At 43.2% G+C, this 18,990-nt stretch overlaps 1 protein-coding gene across 14 annotated transcripts in view; it reads right to left on the reverse strand.

The window, feature by feature from the left end:
• Positions 1-18,990, reverse strand: part of NCKAP5 (NCK associated protein 5) — a 950,566-nt gene that overhangs the window by 39,606 nt on the left and 891,970 nt on the right. Inside the window, exon 18 of one of the 14 annotated variants that reach the window (XM_034654450.1) lies at positions 18,335-18,467. The exons of 12 other annotated variants lie outside the window; for them this stretch is intronic. In XM_034654450.1, the coding sequence (XP_034510341.1) occupies positions 18,335-18,467 (133 nt within the window). Of the gene's footprint in view, positions 1-8,437; positions 18,468-18,990 lie in introns of those variants that run through there. One more of the 14 variants, XM_034654445.1, reaches the window with a different exon arrangement.

An 18,990-nucleotide genomic window follows, 5' to 3' on the forward strand; every position in this document is an offset into this window, starting at 1 on the left:
CAGTCAAAACTAGAGGCTCTGACGGCCAGGGTCACCGAGGCAGAGGAACGCGTTAGCGAATTGGAGGATGGGTTAGTAGAAGAAAAAACGAAAATAGAAGCTGGTCTTAAAAAAATCCACGCCCACGAATGTAGATTACGGGAGATTACTGACTCTATGAAACGATCCAATGTCAGAATCATCGGCATCCCTGAAGGGGTGGAGAAAAACAGAGGTCTAGAAGAGATATTTGAACAAATTGTAGCTGAAAACTTCCCTAATCTAGCAAGGGAAACAAGCATTCGTGTCCAAGAGGCAGAGAGGACCCCATCCAAGCTCAACCAGGACAAACCTACGCCACGGCATGTCATAGTGCAATTCGCAAATATTAGATCCAAGGATACAGTATTGAAAGCGGCCAGGGCAAAGAAATTTCTCACGTACCAAGGCAAAGGTATCAGGATTACGTCAGACCTGTCTACAGAGACCTGGAATGAGAGAAAGGCTTGGGGGGGCATTTTTAAAGCTCTTTCAGAGAAAAACATGCAGCCAAGGATCCTTTATCCAGCAAAGCTGTCATTCAGAATTGATGGAGAAATAAAGACGTTCCAAAATCGCCAATCATTAACCAATTTCGTAACCACGAAACCAGCCCTACAGGAGATATTAAGGGGGGCTCTATAAAGGTAAAAAGGCCCCAAGAGTGATACAGAGCAGCAAGTCACAACCGATACAAAGACTTTAAAGAGAAATGGCATCATTAAAATCATATCTGTCAATAATCTCTATCAATCTAAATGGCTTAAACTCTCCCATAAAACGCCACAGGGTTGCAGATTGGATAAAAAGACATGACCCATCCATTTGCTGTCTACAAGAGACTCATTTTGAACCCAAAGATGCATTCAGACTTAGAGTAAGGGGATGGAGTACCATCTTCCACGCAAATGGACCTCAAAAGAAAGCTGGAGTAGCAATTCTCATATCAGATAGACTGGATTTTAAACTAGAGGCCATAGAGAGAGATACAGAAGGGCACTATATTATTCTTAAAGGAAGTATTCAACAAGTGGATATGACAATTATTAATATATATGCCCCCAACAGGGGAGCAGCAAGATACACAAGCCAACTCTTAACCAAAATAAAGAGACATATAGATAAGAACACAGTAATAGTAGGGGACCTCAACACCCCACTATCAGAAATAGACAGAACACCCTGGCAAAAACTAAGCAAAGAATCAAAGGCTTTGAATGCCATACTCGACGAGTTGGACCTCATAGATATATATAGAACACTACACCCCAGAACCAAAGAATACTCATTCTATTCAAATGCCCATGGAACATTCTCAAGAATAGATCATGCTCTGGGACACAAAACAGGTCTCAGCCAATACCAAAAGATTGAAATTATCCCCTGCATATTCTCAGACCACAACGCTCTGAAATTGGAACTCAACCACAAGGAAAAACCTGGAAGAAACTCAAACACTTGGAGGCTAAGAACCATCCTGCTCAAGAATGACTCGATAAACCAGGAAATCAAAAAACAAATTAAACAATTTATGGAGACCAACGAGAATGAATACACAACGGTCCAAAACCTATGGGATACTGCAAAGGCAGTCCTAAGGGGGAAATACATAGCCATCCAAGCCTCACTCAAAAGAATAGAAAAATCTAAAATGCAGTTTCTATATTCTCACCTCAAGAAACTGGAACAGCAACAGAGGGACAGGCCTAACCCACTGACAAGGAAGGAGTTGACCAAGATTAGAGCAGAAATCAATGAATTAGAGACCAGAACCACAGTAGAGCAGATCAACAGGACTAGAAGCTGGTTCTTTGAGAGAATCCATAAAATTGATAGACCACTGGCAAAACTTGTCCAAAAACAAAGAGAAAGGACTGAGATTATTAAAATTATGACTGAAAAGGGAGAGGTCACGACCAGCACCATTGAAATTGCAAGGATTATTAGAAACTTTTATCAACAGCTATATGCCAAAAAACTAAACAATCTGGAAGAGATGGAGGCCTTCCTGGAAACCTATAAACTACCAAGACTGAAACAGGAAGAAATAGATTTCTTAAATAGGCCAATTAACTATGAAGAAATTGAGTCAGTGATAAACAACCTTCCAAATAATAAAACTCCAGGCCCAGACGGTTTTCCTGGGGAATTCTACCAAACATTCAAAGAAGAAATAATACCTATTCTCCTAAAGCTATTTCAAAAAATAGAAACAGAAGGAAAGCTACCAAACTCATTCTATGAGGCTAATATTACCTTGATCCCCAAACCAGGCAAAGACCCCCTCAAAAAGGAGAATTACAGACCGATTTCTCTAATGAATATGGATGCCAAAATCCTCAACAAGATCCTTGCTAATAGAATCCAACAGTACATTAAAAGGATTATCCATCATGACCAAGTGGGATTCATACCTGGGATGCAAGCATGGTTCAACACTCGCAAATCAATCAATGTGATACATCATATCAACAAGAAAAGACTCAAGAACCATATGATCCTCTCAATTGATGCAGAAAAAGCATTTGACAAAATACAGCATCCTTTCCTGATTAAAACCCTTCAGAGTGTAGGAATAGAGGGTACATTTCTCAATCTCATAAAAGCCATCTATGAAAAGCCTACTGCAAGCATTATTCTCAATGGGGAAAAGCTGGAAGCCTTTCCCTTAAGATCAGGAACACGACAAGGATGCCCACTCTCGCCACTATTATTCAACATAGTACTAGAAGTCCTTGCAACAGCAATCAGAAGACAAAAAGGGATCAAAGGTATCCAAATCGGCAAAGAAGAAGTCAAACTGTCTCTCTTTGCAGATGACATGATACTCTATATGGAAAACCCAAAGGAATCCACTCCCAAACTATTAGAAGTTATAGAACAATTCAGTAAGGTGGCAGGATACAAAATCAATGCCCAGAAATCAGTTGCATTTCTATACACGAATAACGAGACTGAAGAAAGAGAAATTAGGGAATCCATCCCATTTACAATAACACCAAAAACCATGCGTTACCTTGGAATTAACTTAACCAGAGACGTAAAGGACCTATATGCTAGAAACTATAGATCACTTTTGAAAGATATTGAGGAAGACATAAAAAGATGGAAAAATATTCCATGCTCATGGATTGGAAGAATTAACATAGTTAAAATGTCCATACTACCCAGAGCAATCTACACTTTCAATGCTATCCCGATCAAAATACCGAGGACATTTTTCAAAGAACTGGAACAAATAGTCCTTAAATTTGTATGGAACCAGAAAAGGCCCCGAATCTCCAAGGAACTGTTGAAAAGGAAAAACAAAGCTGGGGGCATCACAATGCCGGATTTCGAGCTGTACTACAAAGCTGTGATCACAAAGACAGCATGGTACTGGCACAAAAACAGACACATCGACCAATGGAACAGAATAGAGAACCCAGAAATGGACCCTCGGCTCTTTGGGCAACTAATCTTTGATAAAGCAGGAAAAAACATCCGGTGGAAAAAAGACAGTCTCTTCAATAAATGGTGCTGGGAAAATTGGACAGCTACATGCAAAAGAATGAAACTTGACCACTCTCTCACACCATACACAAAAATAAACTCCAAATGGATGAAAGACCTCAATGTGAGACAGGAATCCATCAAAATTCTAGAGGAGAACATAGGCAACAACTTCTATGACATCGGCCAGAGCAACCTTTTTCACGACACATCTCCAAAGGCAAGAGAAATAAAAGATAAAATGAACTTATGGGACTTTATCAGGATAAAGAGCTTCTGCACAGCCAAGGAAACAGTCAAAAAAACTAAGAGACAGCCCACGGAATGGGAGAATATATTTGCAAAGGACACCACAGATAAAGGACTGGTATCCAAGATCTACAAAGAACTTCTCAAACTCAATACACGAGAAACAAATAAACAAATCATAAAATGGGCAGAAGATATGAACAGACACTTTTCCAATGAAGACATACAAATGGCTAACAGACACATGAAAAAATGTTCAAAATCATTAGCCATCAGGGAAATTCAAATCAAAACCACACTGAGATACCACCTTACGCCAGTTAGAATGGCAAAGATAGACAAGGCAAGAAACAACAATTGTTGGAGAGGATGTGGAGAAAGGGGATCCCTCCTACATTGTTGGTGGGAATGCAAGTTGGTACAGCCACTCTGGAAAACAGTGTGGAGGTCCCTTAAAAAGTTAAAAATTGAACTACCCTATGACCCAGCCATTGCACTACTGGGTGTTTACCCCAAAGATACAGACGTAGTAAAGAGAAGGGCCATATGCACCCCAATGTTCATAGCTGCATTGTCCACAATAGCCAAATCATGGAAGGAGCCGAGATGCCCTTCAACAGATGACTGGATTAAGAAGCTGTGGTCCATATATACAATGGAATATTACTCAGCTATCAGAAAGAACGAATTCTCAACATTTGCTGCAACATGGACGGCACTGGAGGAGATAATGCTAAGTGAAATAAGTCAAGCAGAGAAAGACAATTATCATATGATTTCTCTCATCTATGGAACATAAGAACTAGGATGATCGGTAGGGGAAGAAAGGGATAAAGAAAAGGGGGGTAATCAGAAGGGGGAATGAAACATGAGAGACTATGGACTATGAGAAACAAACTGAAGACTTCAGAGGGGAGGGGGTGGGGGAAGGGGATAGACTGGTGATGGGTAGTAAGGAGGGCACGTATTACATGGTGCACTGGGTGTTATATGCAACTAATGAAGCATCAAACTTTACATCGGAATCTGGGGATGTACTGTATGGTGATTAACATAATATAATAAAATTAAATTAAAAAAAAAAAACAAAAACAAAACTCTCTGCCCTAATGGAACTCACATTCCAGTGAGAAGGAAGATAGACAAGAGAATTTAGAAGTTCTCTTCCAACACAAAATCTCCAGGTTATTAGAAATGAGAAGAAGAAGTAGAAAGAGAGGGAGGCAAGTTTTTTGTTTGTTGTTTTTCAGCAAAGGCCGTAGGACAGATTCAAATTTAAGGGCAGATTCTGGGAAGAGCAATGGCAAATCCAAGCCTGTTCATCATCCGTGTTATGTGCTGGTCTTCTGCTCACCTTTCAAACTCACTGGCACACACAGATCACAACCACTGCCAGTTGGCACTACCTTTATATTATAATTTACTCTCATAAAACCATATGTCCTTCTGTTCTGCTAACTGCTGAGAGGGGAAGGCTGGCAGTCGCTGCAAGTCACTGCCCTCTTCTGACTGTCCCTTCATTCCCCATTCACTCACTTCTCCATAGGAGAAATTCTCTTCTCCTTTATGCCTGCTCAAACTTGATTCTTCAAGGCTCACCCCAGAAGATACATTGACTACTTTATTCCTTTTGCTGGTAACCCTGTTGGCACTCAATCTCAAACACATAGACCATTCAGTTACCCAGCGCTTCAATAAACATTCAGTAAGCCCTTGCATGTGCTAGAGATTCAGTATAAAAGGTCACAATTCCCACCATTAAGAAACAAGCAGGGGAGACAGATGAGGATAATAGCAATTTGATGGTTATGGTAGACTAAAGTACCATGGAATCACAGAGGAGGGATATAAGCCTAAATCTAGAGTTCTGACTTTGAAATGATCTACTCCACTTGAAATGGCAGTATAAGTCTTCATTTGACATGGAGAAATAAGACCCTATGATAGCTCATGATGTAAGGTCACAGAGAAAGAGTTATGAGAGGGGACAGGCAGGCATGGATAGGGGGAGGGGTCTCTGTACCATCCTTTTGGGAACTTATTTCAATGAAGATGGTCTTATCAGTGGATTTTTTAAAAAATCAAAGTATAATTTTCATACAATATCCTATAAGTTTCAGGTGTACAACATACTGATTCGGTATTTTTATGCATTACTAAATGATTCCCATGATAAGTATTGTTACACCCCCTTGACTTATTTTATAACTGGTAGTTTGCACCTTTTACTTCCCTTCACCTATCTCACCTACCTTCCAACCCCTAGCCATTCTGGTAACTGACAGTTTGTTTCCTGTATCTATGAGTCCATTTTGTTTTGTTTGTTTTGTTTTTTAGATTCCACCTGCAAGTGAAGTCATTTGGTATTTGTTTTTCTTGGACTTATTTCACTTAGCATGATACCCTATAGGTCCATCTATGTTGTCACAAATGGAAAGATCTCATTCTTTTTTATGGCTGAGCCGTATTCCACTGTGTATCTATACCACATCTTCTTATTCATTCATCTATTGATGGACATTTGGTTGTTTCCATGTGTTGGCTATTGTAAAAAATGCTGCTATGAACATAGGGGTTCAGAACCTATACAGCAAGTTTCTAACTTCTCTCTACAAGTAGACTTTAAGCTCCGTGTGGGGAGGACCACATCTCATGCTGCTTCTCTATTACCCACAGCACTTAACTTAGTGATGATTCATGGTGAGTTTCTAACAAGTACTGAGTCTACGTATAATCATAACCAAAGGAGATATTTCACTGTCTAATTGGCTTAAGATCCTTCTCTTGCACATTTAACTTCCTTCTCTTACCCATGTTCAGACCTACAATATAAGTACTTCAAAGATCTTCTGGTAACAGAAAGACAATGCACTCTATGAATCACCCAGAAGGCTCTTGAAAACAAACATTCCTTTTTCTGGACATGGGGTCCCATGATCCTTTCTCACTAATTAGGCCCGATGGTGAAATGACTAACACAGCAAACTCCAGAATATGGGGATGAAAGACTCAGGCTGGCTAGTTAAATCATTATAGCAGAAGAGACTGAGATCTTTCTGTTTTATCTAGTTATCAAATTGTTCTCCTCACAGATGGTCATAAAAGAAACCAATCAATTTTTCCTTTGCTAAATTATTCCTTTAAAATAAAACTGACTTAGAACAACTGGGTAGTCAAATTAAGAAGTTAGATCCATATATGACGACAAAATTCCAAATCATACGGGTATGAGAGGAAATAACGAGGATTATTCCTCCCCCCATAACTTTGGAGTGGGAAAGGTTTTGTCATAAAACAAAAACAAAACAAAAGTAAAACAAAAGTCTGACCATATGAAAATAAAATCTTTTACACTGCAAAGAACATCATATGTGATGTCACAAGCAAATGAAAACCCAAGAACGTTTTGTTTGTATTAAAAACAAAGGAATAATATCTCTAAACATTAAAAAGCTCTTTGGAACTGAGATGAAAAGAGACTTGCAACTCAATAGAAAATTGGGCAAAGGTCATGCGCAGATGATTTACAGAGATAGAAATACAAATGACATTTTAATAGTTTTAAACAAAATTTCTCAACCTTACTCTTAATAAGATACATCAAATTCAAATCACACTGGAAAATCATTTCTCCTGTGTAAGATTGACAGGACACAAAAATTTGACCTTGAATTTGTAGGTGAGGCTTTGGGGGACCAGAAACGTCAATCACTGCAAGTAGATATGAAAACAGCACAACCCCCCCGAGGGTACATCCACTCTTTCACTCAACAGTCCAGTCCAATTTGGGCATCTATTCCATGGAGGACTAGTTAAATTAATTATGGCACAGCCACACAAGATAGCTGTGCAAAAGAACATGGAAGTCTTTTATGTACTGACATAGAATGGTCTCCAGGAGATATTGTTCGGTGGAAGCAAACAAAACCAAACAGTTTGCTGAGCAGTGTAGATAGGTAACTTCCTTCTGAACACGAAATATTCACCTGCATTTGTTTGGTGTGCACAAAGACTGGGAGGATAAATAAGAAACTAATAAAAATGGTTGCCCTGTATGGAGCTGGAAGCACAGAGATTGGGCAGGGACTTTTGTGATCAAAACAGTAAGATCAAATTTTGAAAAATGATAGCTGAGGGAAACTGCAAGAACTTCTCTAAATAGCAGAGACTTGACTTGAAGCGTGAAGCTTGACGACCAAGTGACTGCAGCATTTGTGCACAGTGATAGAACATCAGGCGGGGGCGGGGGGGAGGGGGGAATTGGAAGATACCCTAGCGCAACACAGGCTGAGAGAGTGAAGGGGAGAGGCTTGCTCTGGATCAGTAAGTCAGTTATGGTCCAAGAAGACACCTGCTTGCTTTCAGTCGAGTATTTGGGACATTCCGCACCTCTCAAAGATTTCATGGGCATGTGGTGCAGTGAGTGATGTCAGTGCAGCTTTGGGCCTTCCCTAAAAATATTGATCCTATAGACCAACATTTCCTTCTACCAAATCCTAGCTAAGCTCAGGAAGGTACATGACTGTTTCTGGGAGAAGGGACATCCCAAGATGAAAAGGGTCGAGATGACATATTACAGCACAAGATGGGCCAAACAGATCAAGATGAAGGAAAGATTAAGAAAAAAAATGAAAAAGAAAAGAGTGGAAGAAAACACCCTTTAAGGTGCTTTTGGGGGCTCATAAACAGGGAATCTGGGCACCAACCACCAGCTTTCTCTGCCCGCACAAGATGGAGAGAAGCTTGGCCAATACTATGGAAGGGATGCTGCCTCCTTCTCTAATTAAATTCCTTAAAGAGAGGGCTGATTTATTCATTTATAATAAAATTCCCAGTCTAATTAAAAATGGGACTTTCTCCCACCTGATCTAGCCTCACCATATTTCCGATTCCATGTAACTGAATCTGAAAACAATGATGCTGAGTGATAGCTTGGGACATTGCTACTTATTGTGAAAATAAATAATAAGGAAGGAGAATGCTGCTTGGCTTGTTTCAGGGGAGTTTAAATCACTTCTTCCTCACTTCTACTGAATTTTAACAACAGATAAAGATAATATGATATTTCCCTTAATGAAACTGTATGATGTTGACTAATTTACGAGAGAGGTTAACCTTTTTGAGGCTTTAGCTTCCCATTATTTTGGTCTGTGGTTTCCAAGGTCTCTGTGCTCCCCACTCCCTCCTCCAATATCTTCAACCTTAAATTCCAGGAATTATTCTTTCTTTTAACCCATTTAACATAATACTGCTCATATTTATTTAGCACTCTGCATATTGGAAGCCTTGTGACATCTGATGTCCCATCTGAGCTAGTCTGGGAGAGGAAGGCAAGGCGGGCATCATGCAGCATATAGAACCAAGGCTCAGAAAGGTCAACACTATTCATCCAGGATCACCAAGTCTATTTGCAAAGCCTGACCTAGAACCCAGGTGTCCTAACTCCTGATTATGGGCATGCCCAACACTTCCAGCCAAATGACCATGGCTTTTGGTTTCTAGGTTCCAAGAGGTTCATAGAGCAGCCAGTTGTGTGATTCACTGCATGATGCTTGACATTTTTTCCTGGTTGCTGCTTGGGAAGGAACGCTGTTTGTTTCTGTTTTTGTTTTTCCTGAGCTCTACTGCTTGGTGTACAGTATGTGTATGTTTCTAGGTTTTCGGCTGGTTGAGGAGGGGCAGTTAGGATGGGAAAACATGAGAAATGATCCCTTTCTTTATCCCTGAAGTTTGAGAACAAAACACTCTAAATACTTAGAATATATTCATCTCCTTTCCCCTCATACCTCAAAGGTTTGCACACTGCATCCTTGTTTTGCACACTATAATAATTACTTCCAGAAAGAGTTACTTCTGAATACTAAGACCCTTCTTTTTCCTACTTACCCCATTTCTTTAACAGGGCTTCTTCTATTGACCCCAGCATTTTTAATCCTGAGATTTATGTTAATCTTCTGAGTCTCAACCATTCAGAAGGAAGAATTCTGGCAAGAGGCCCTTTCCAAATGTCACTATGTGCTTTTCAGCCAAAAATGAAACTCAAAGGTCCCCAAGGAAACTCAAACACCTGTTGACTATGTTTTTTTCTTCATTTTTCATCTAACTGCAATTTACCTAATTCACTAGAGCAGTGTGAGGATTAACTGTCCTCCGGTTACTTTCAAGTCTGTAAAGGATTTCCGCCTCCTCAGGGCACATGTTCTCTAAGAGAGACAGAAATGAAATACTAATAAGAGATTTAATGTGTAGCAGCCTCAAATAATCTATGCTCTGTGTTACCATTTTCTGCAGTCTGTGTCTCCCTAACACACTCCGACTAAGGTGCTGGGAACGGGATCAACAGCCAAGTGTGAAAGGCCCAGGCGGAAGCATGAACTTCCTTTTCAAAGCCCCTTGGAGGAAGGGCATCTTAACCACCCAATTAGGTGCTGGGCCAAGCCTGGGGTGCCTGCTGGGCAGGCAGAGGGATTTGGCTGCTGTCATATCTTGGCACAAATATTTGACAGCTTGTCCCTCTCAATGAACATTTCTGATGCCTAAAGGGTAATCTCTTGGCTTCTTCTCGATATTGTTGACATTTTGTGTGGAATAATGCTTTGTTATTGGGGGCTGCCCTGCGCATTACAGGATGTTTAGCAATCTCCACGGGCTCCACATATCAGATAGGAGACTGCCCACCTCTGTGTATGAAAACCCCAGATGTTTCCAGAGATTGCCAGATGTCTCCTGGGGCCACAACCATCCTGCTTGAGGGCCACTGGGCCACATAGTACCTTGGGAACACACAGCTATTACTTGGATTACGGGCAACCCTCTACAAAAAAGTCATCCTTAGACACACTCATTGGAGTACTAGCAAGCGACACTCCCTTCTGCTCCCCCTGTGGGAGGCTGAGAGGACACACAGTTTCCCAAATGATGCATCATGCAATTCGCTGCTTATATATTTAGTTTCAGATCCTTTGTGCTGTTTTCTTTTTGCCCTGGCAGCCAAAGATGGCTAATTTGCACAGCATTAAGTATTATTTGCTCCCCCTGCATATTCCAGAACTACCAAGGATTTGGTTTTTACTTTGCAATTCTGCTTTGCATGCTGGGGTTTAAATGTTTCGGGCTACCACACATTCAAGCTGGAGAGGTAGCAGTGGGGGTGTTGTCGTAATGATGGGGGGTGGAGAACGTCCATCAAAGAGTGACAAACTCCAGGGGGGCATCTCTTCCCTCCAAAATGTCTCATTAGGGTCCCAGACTTGGCCTCCCTCTCCTCCATATCCCGCAGTCCAATTTAATTGAACGACGGCCTCGCCACGGCACACTGCTCTTTCGACAGGAGGGTAAACTCATTCTGTCCATCATGACATTTGCTTTCTTAAGGGCCTCCCAATATGCAGTTTCAATAATTAAATGCAGGTCACATCGCAGCCTCCAGTTTCAAGCCTGTCTGAAGGCACAGTGGGTTTTTTTGTTTTTGTTTTTTTCCTGATGGTTACCTTTTCACCACGTGATTTTCAGAAGCTAGTGGGGTTGTTTGTTTTGTTTTACTGTTGTGCATGACACTTCCCCCCACTGAAACCCCCAAATCTCAGCATACTGCAAATCCCATCCAAACAGCTGAAAGGGTTGTGGGTTTTCTCATGGTGGACAGAAGGTGACAGAAAGAAACTTGAGACCCTGGTTACCGTAAGGGTCTCAGAGCGGCCAGCTTGTCATGGTCAGTACTTTTCATTTGTCACCTGGGACAGTTTATTGCTGGGAGATGAATCCCCTGTGTTTTATTGCCTGTGTCCATTTACCTTGAGTTGGGATGAGCTTGTCAAAAATAAAGCAAATCTTGAAAATGAAGTTCCAGGAAGGACTAAGGATAACTCTTACCTGGAGTGTCCATTTTAAACAAGAGATTTCTCTGGGGGAACTTGGGAGTGATTATAATGAGTTTGGATTTCGTTTAACCTAATGCTGATTTTGCACATTACAGAGATTTGTCATCTTTAAGTCATATGCCAGATGAATGCTTTAAAATAGATGCAACTTTGTGTGAATTTTCGATAAAATAGCAAAATCTGATTGCTCTATTAATAGCCAAAGTCCTTGGCCTTGGGAAGGCCAGGTGGCAGCTTTTTTAAAATTCATCATCTCTGCATAATTAGTTGTGAATCTCTAAATATTCAAGCTGAGGAACTAACCAGGAGCTAGAGCTGTTACCCTTCAGGGTCCCTTTTAATATTGTTCCACAGTCATCATTTCCTTGTGTTTTTCTAATTACTGCAAAACCAATTGTTTTTAACTCACTGGCCCTCGCTCTTTGTAATTTGTTGAATGTAATCACCTTCAAAGGAAGAAAATGTACTTCTTGTTCGGAAATTAGAGCTTGATTAGGTGAGCGTCGTCAGGTGGCTGTGGGACCCTGGTCCTGAAGCTTTCCTTATTTGACCCAAACACTGCATTTTGAGGGTATGGGGCTCAAGGAAGGAGGGGGTGAACTCACTTGAAAGTGAGTTCAAAAATGTGATCTATAGACCCCGGTGGGCTTTGATTGGGAGAACGAGATTTACGAACACTGAAAAGAAGTATCAGTTGGGCTTCCTTACCCTGAGAAGCCCACAGTACGGCCTTGGGCAGTAGATTGCACTGTGTAACGTACCTGATTATCTTCTCGCCCAGGTGGGGCTTCAGGTGCAGGTCTGATTAGAAGCATCCAGGGGGCAGGGCGATGTCACTAACCTGGCCTCAACCCCCGGTGTCCAGTGCTGGCGTGGACACTGAGCGAGTGGTGAATAAACCCAAACGAACTCATTTAGAGGTCAATTCTCTTCTTTGCTTTTATTCTTTTGCCAATCTCATTTATCTACTAACCAGGCCAACGTGGACATTTTCAAAGAACAAATATGGTAAGAACAAAGATTCTTGCTCCTGATTTGTCTCTTTCAGATGTCAAGGTGTATGATGTGTTTTCGTCAGTAAGAATAACTCTCTGTGACAAGAATTCCTAAACTGGGGCAGACATTATGAAAATCAAGCCAGGGTGCACAGAGCCATTGAAAAGAAAAAAAAAAAAAGTAAAAGATTCTTAACAGGCCTCCACAGCACCCATGAAGAATCATCACCGAAGAGTAAATTAACAGTCTACACCCTTGAGAAAAACGGGAAAATGGATTCGTTGCTTTCTCTAGCACGGCCTCCGCTCAAGGTAGCCGCTCTGGGTCTTTCTTTCTCTGGACAAGGAAAGGTCCAAATGGATGAAGGATGTGTGTGTGTGAGGAGCTAAACAAGGCCTTAACCAGTTCTGTGAGTTAGTTACAATTTTATTCAATATTTATGATGTTGTTTAACATTTATTAAACAAGTATGGTGTACCAGGCCCCGTGCTAAGCGCAGAACATGAACGAGGAACAAACCTGGCATTAGTGAGAGAGCTGAACGTGCACAGAAATAAGTATAATCTCAAGTGGCAAGTGGCAGAAATAAATTCAGGGTATTACAGCAGAACAGACAAGGAAGAGTAATTTGGGCATGGCGGCTGGAGGAACATCTGGGGAGACTTCCACCATGGAGGAGGTGAAGTCTGAGCCGAATCTTAAAGACTAAGTAGGAGCTACATGAAGGTTAGAGAAGAAAGGTGTTGGTATGAAGGACATTCCAGGAAGTGAGACCATGAGAGCAAAGGTAGGGAAGACCCTAACGGCATCCTGTATTCAGGACAGAAGGGAGCATTCTGATGACACATAAAGTTTAAAATAGGAAACGGAAAAAGGTAAAATCAGAAAGGCGAGGCCAAGATGGGCTCTGTGAACCTTGTAGAGGAGGAGATTGGGTTTTGTCTGTGGGTAATGGAATGGAGAGTCCTCGAAGAGTTTCCAGCAAAAGGTACAACACGATAGGACGCCGCACTTTGGTGGCAGTGGGGGAGACGCATTTGGCGGGGCGGATGGGACTGGCAGTGGGCAGGGAGCAAAGGGAGGCAGTGGGCTGTGTAACCCATGAAGGCAGTGCTGGACCACTGGTGGAGGGGCTAGAAAGAGGGATTGTTCAAGAAGTATATGGGAGGGAAGCCAGCAGGCTCTCAGGACTGCCAGAATGTGGAAGGTGAGAGAAGAAAGGGTTAAGGCAAACTAGCTTCACAGAGTATATTCCTCAAAGAATGGAGAGACTGCCAGTTGAGACAGAGAACCTGGGAGGTAGAGACTTCTAGAGAGAAAGAGAGAGGTGTCAGTTTGGACTTTTGCCTTTGAGGTACTTGGTGGGGTTGGTGATAGTGGTGGCTAGCCTGGTAGATGAGTCAGAAGCTTGGGAGACAAGCATTGGCTAGGGAGTGTTATTTGGCTTTTTACCGGTCAGGTCCAGCATGTTCAGCCAGGGGTGAAACTCCCCTGGCCTCCCTTCATCCAGAGACTGGAGCCCCACTATTCAACTCCCTGGGTCTTGACTCATCCAACATTCTGCCAATGGCTTGCTGCATCTCCCCTTCCCCTTCCACCTCTGTCCCTTGCTCATGCCTTCTCCAAGGCCCTGCCTGTAGGAGAGAGGCGGGAATGTTTGTTATGCCCAGCTTGGCAAATTAGAGTGGGCGGCTCTGTGGAAACAAAGCCACAAAATTACTTTTGTCTGAAACCTCACCCGCTGGGCCACCTACCCAGCTCCTAAATCCTGCTCCTGCCACTTGGTGCTAACAACCTAGACTTTTCAAACATATTTCAAAGTTAAGCTAAAGAAACTAACCTTGAAAGAAAAGACATGTTTTTACTTTAGTGCTTTATGAGCCCGTAGGCAGGGTTTTGGAAAGCAGGTTTCCTTGGCCACATTCAGTGTGATTCAAAGGAGCAAGTGGGCAGGAGAAACCAGGGAATGTGGGGTCACAGGACACTCTGTTTGAAAGGAAAGCCACCCCCTCCCCTCCCCGGGCATGCTGTGGCTAATGACTGAGCAGTGGCCTGCGGAAGGGGGTGGTGGGGACAGCATGGGGTGAGAGGCAGAGGTCCCTGACCGTGCATTTCCTATAAGCCATGGAGGGACAGATTGCCACCATCAACTGCCCTTCTCTACCTGCGGGAAATTTCAAGGAGCCAGGGAGAGAGGGCATGTTTGAGAAAGGACAGCTACCTTGGAGAACATCCAATAAGGTCTCCAGATCCACCAGCAACTCCATTCTGCAGGGTGGGGACCTCTATTACAAAATCGTGTTACGGGGTTGCGGGGGGAGGGGGAAATCACTTTCACAGGTGCATGTGGTGAAAACCAGGCAAAATGGTGACTGGCAGGGAAGGACATCTCAACCACACACCCAGGACACGTACTCCTTGTAGTGTTTTTCTCTGAATCACTTCTATTTCTTTTCAGATCCATTTTGCCAGCATTTACAAAGTTCATGCTGCTGCGTCCACCCTACCTGCCCCTTCCTAGGGTTTGTCGGAAGCCAGCAGGCGCCCACAGCCATGCCAGCTGTCTGCACATGTTATTTCTTCTTGGCAGGGCTGTCATCAGCCAGGGCTGAGCTGCTGCCGGCTCGGTCAGGGTGTGCGGATGACAGAGCTCTAACAAAAAGTTCACTATTAAAAGCAGAGGGCAGGTGCCTGGCTGGAGGAAAAGCATCTTCTTGCTGGCGGTGCTGCTTCCAGAGTTAGTCCACCTAGCCCTCAGCTTCTTATCCAACGAAGCACCATTAGCCCAGAGGCTGGGGCAACAGAATGGAAGGAGCCCCTCCTCTCAAATAGAGATTTGCTTTGGTTCAAGGGAATAGCATGAACAAAGTGAGTATATTGAGAAAACATCTCAGGCTAAGACTCACTGCCATTTGCAAAAAGAGCAAAAAGAAAAGTTAAAGGAACAAGTTCACTGTTCACCAGGTTCCCTGGCCATCCCCTAATGTTTATTCCTGATTGTCTTGCACGACTCATTTAAAGAAAACAATGTTAAAATGTGAACCCTAAAGTAAGTTCTTTCACACTCCAGCCCTTGTTCATTGACACAGTTTGGTTTGTTTCCTTTTTCAAGATGTTTACAAATTGCCTTTGGACCATCCCTCCTCCCCTTTCCCACTTCCTTCCCTCCACCCCAGAGACCGGACCACGGAATACGAAGATTGTATCCCTCTTTTTAGTAACAAGCCACATATGGAATCATGGAATTCCCCCTTCGTTCCCAACATCTTTCTTCATCTAGCCCCTAAAACACCAAGCTCCGCCCCCCGCTCTCCTCCTCCCTTCCTGCTGGCTCCTGCTTAGTCTCCTTTGCCGGCTCTTTCTTTTCTCCCTGACCTGTAAACTCCGGAGGATGGGGTTATTTCTCTATCAACACTCCCACCCACGGCCCATGCCTCCTCAGCCGCCCCACCTGCTCCACCGGCGGCTCGCACTGAGCATGTCCGAGATGCCACCCCAGCTCCGACCCCAGCCTTCCCCACTTCAGTCAGCAGAACGCTGTCCCTTCCAGGACCCGAACCTTGGAGTCACCCTAGACTCGGTGATTTCCTTTGCCCCCACCCTCTAATCAATCAGTAAATTGTGTTGTCTTTTTAATTAGATCTGGAATCAGACCATTCTCACTCCGTGCTGTATATGGCATGTGTGGCTATCGATATTTAAGTTGAACTTAACTAAGATAAAAAAATAATAAAATAGAGAAAAAAAGGAATGGACCAAGTGAGAACTCTTAAGAAAACAGCAAAAATTAAATGTAAAAATTCTGTTCCTTTCTTGTACTAGCCACATTTCAAGTGTTTATGAGCCACATGATACCTTTCACTGAGACCACCCTGCCCTAGCCACTAAACATCTCTTGCTTGGGTGACTCGAATAGCCTCTGAGCTGATCTGGCTCCTTCAGTCTTCACAACATGGTAGCCAGAGAGATCCTTTGGGAACATCTTCGGTTATGCCTCTTCTCTGCTCAAAGTCATCCAAAGGCTCCCATGCATGTCTAGCAAAGTCCTTGGAATGGCCAGCAAGCCCTGATGAGCTCTGGCTCCTTTTACTTGTCTGACCTCATCTGCCCTCCCCCTTCCAAAGTGCTCTGGCCACAACCACACTGGCCTCCTGCTGCTCGTGCCTCCAGGCTTCTGTTCCCTCTGCTGAGCATGCTCTCCCCCCAGATACCTTCCTGGCTCACTCCCTCTCCTCCTGCCAATCTCAAACACCACCTTCTCAGTGAGACTGGTTTAGACTGCTTTTTAAAATGTTAACCCCGCCCCCCACCAGCGGTCCTGCCCTCCCATCCCCTACCCTGCTTCACCTTGTCTTTTTCACAGCACTCATCTCTTTTCAACAAATGATAGACATTTACTAGTTAATCATATCTGTTGTTTACCCTCCAGCAGGGAATTCTGTCCAGTTACTTACTGCTGGAAAGCTGGCCCAGAGGATGCTTGCCATAAATATTTGTTCAATAAATAAATGGAGTTTTAGAGCTGGAAGAAGCCCTGGAAATCGCTCTTGGATGAAGCAGCTGAAGGTCAACGAGGTGAAATTAGTCACCGCGGACCCACAGTAAGTTCAAAGGAAGAGCTGGACCAACAACTGGCCTGGCCCTTGGTGTCTTCACTGGGCAGTCCCGTGACAATGACCCCCCCTTTCTTTGCCATAACCAGAGGGGTGCCGACAAACCACAGAGAGCCAATGGGGACACCAATTGAACTACAATGCCTGCGGTATTTATCATTTTTTTCTTGGTAAGCCTTTGTATGATTTCACCCTTGGTCCTGCTTCTCTGATAACTTGCAGGAAGCAATTAACAAAGTGGAGTCTCGGGCTAATGGCTACTCTTACCCCCATAAGTCCCTGTGCCAAGACTCTTGGAAAACTGGAAACACACATGGTTGCTACATTTTCCCTAAAGCAATAGATCAGTCTTGTTTTCAAAAACAGTCATGTTTTCATCATATAATTGCTAAATTAGTATTTGAAACAAAGTCGATTAGTATGAACAAAATGATTCTCCATTGCATCACTGAAATATTTCTGACAATCCAGAGTAGATTAGAAGGAAAGTAGACCCCGGATCCCGTTTTGTATCAGGGGTTCATCCGTCCTCCTGTAGCTGTAAGGAAAAGCCATCTGAATACACGCATTTTTAAATGCCTCGGGATGATGGTTTTTCTACTGCCAATTCTGATTCAAAAAGAACATACAGTGAGCGAGCCTGAACTTCATAAACAGACCTGTTCATAACGGCATGGCTCACAGGTGCAGAGCTACACAGCACGATATTAGCAAAAAGCCTGGAAGACTCCATCCATGGCTCACTGGACAATTTAACATGCCAGAGGATGTAATTAAGAACAAAGTTATCTTTCTAGTCATTCCTTCATTACTGAGATAACTCAATTGGAGACTTTTTGGGAGATGCCAGATTTGGAAATAAAATCCTTACAGACTGCACTGAAATGTCATGAAGATTATACCAGAAAACAAATTGATGCGCATAGACAATCTTCTGTACACACCAGAAAATTAGATCTCAGGAGAGATGCGGGGCTAAGATGTAAAGGCAGGGGTGGGGTGGAGGCAGAGTACAGGGAAAGGCAAAATCAGCGGCTTGCCGCAGAGAGAGGAGCCCTGGATGTCCAGGTGCTCCCGTTAAGTTACCTTGGGTGGCGCTCTTCATTGCTTTCACTACCTTGCCCCTTCCAGCTCCAAAACCATTATTTCCATAGTCCAGGTCACTGTCACTATCACTGCCACCACTGGCAGAGTACGCACACATTCTGGGTACCTTGTCCTAAATAAGTAATACGAGACCGTTAAGATTATTCACGCACGCCGAAATGGGGCAGAACATCCCATGAGGCTGGGACACAGTTCATCGTGGGCTCTCACTGTGTGCGCAGAATCCCATTGCACTGCCCCACCCCCAAGAACAGCTCTGCTCTGCCTGCCTATCTGCCGCACGCGGAGCTGGCACAGTCTACCAGTTACCGGAGCTGTAGAAGCAGGGCTGCGATAATGAAGCCATTGACCACTCTGCCATTGTCCCAGGAGCAGGACAGTCCTCACAGCTACCTGCTCTGCATTTTGTACACTTCTTTATGGGGTCTTATTTTTCTCCAGTGCCTATTATGAGCTACTGTTCCAAGCCTAATGGCTTATTTGTTTAACTGATCTAATCATTGGCTTTCAAGTGTCAGAGGGTATGGAAAAAATCAGCCTTGAGAACAAAAGAATAAGTGCTTGCCTAATTTATGATTTCCTTCTATCCCTTGAAAGGACAGGAGCCTTTAGGAAAGTACGCAATTGCTAACCCT

This window comes from Ailuropoda melanoleuca, chromosome 2 (assembly GCF_002007445.2).
Source record: "Ailuropoda melanoleuca isolate Jingjing chromosome 2, ASM200744v2, whole genome shotgun sequence".
Lineage (NCBI taxonomy): Eukaryota > Metazoa > Chordata > Mammalia > Carnivora > Ursidae > Ailuropoda > Ailuropoda melanoleuca.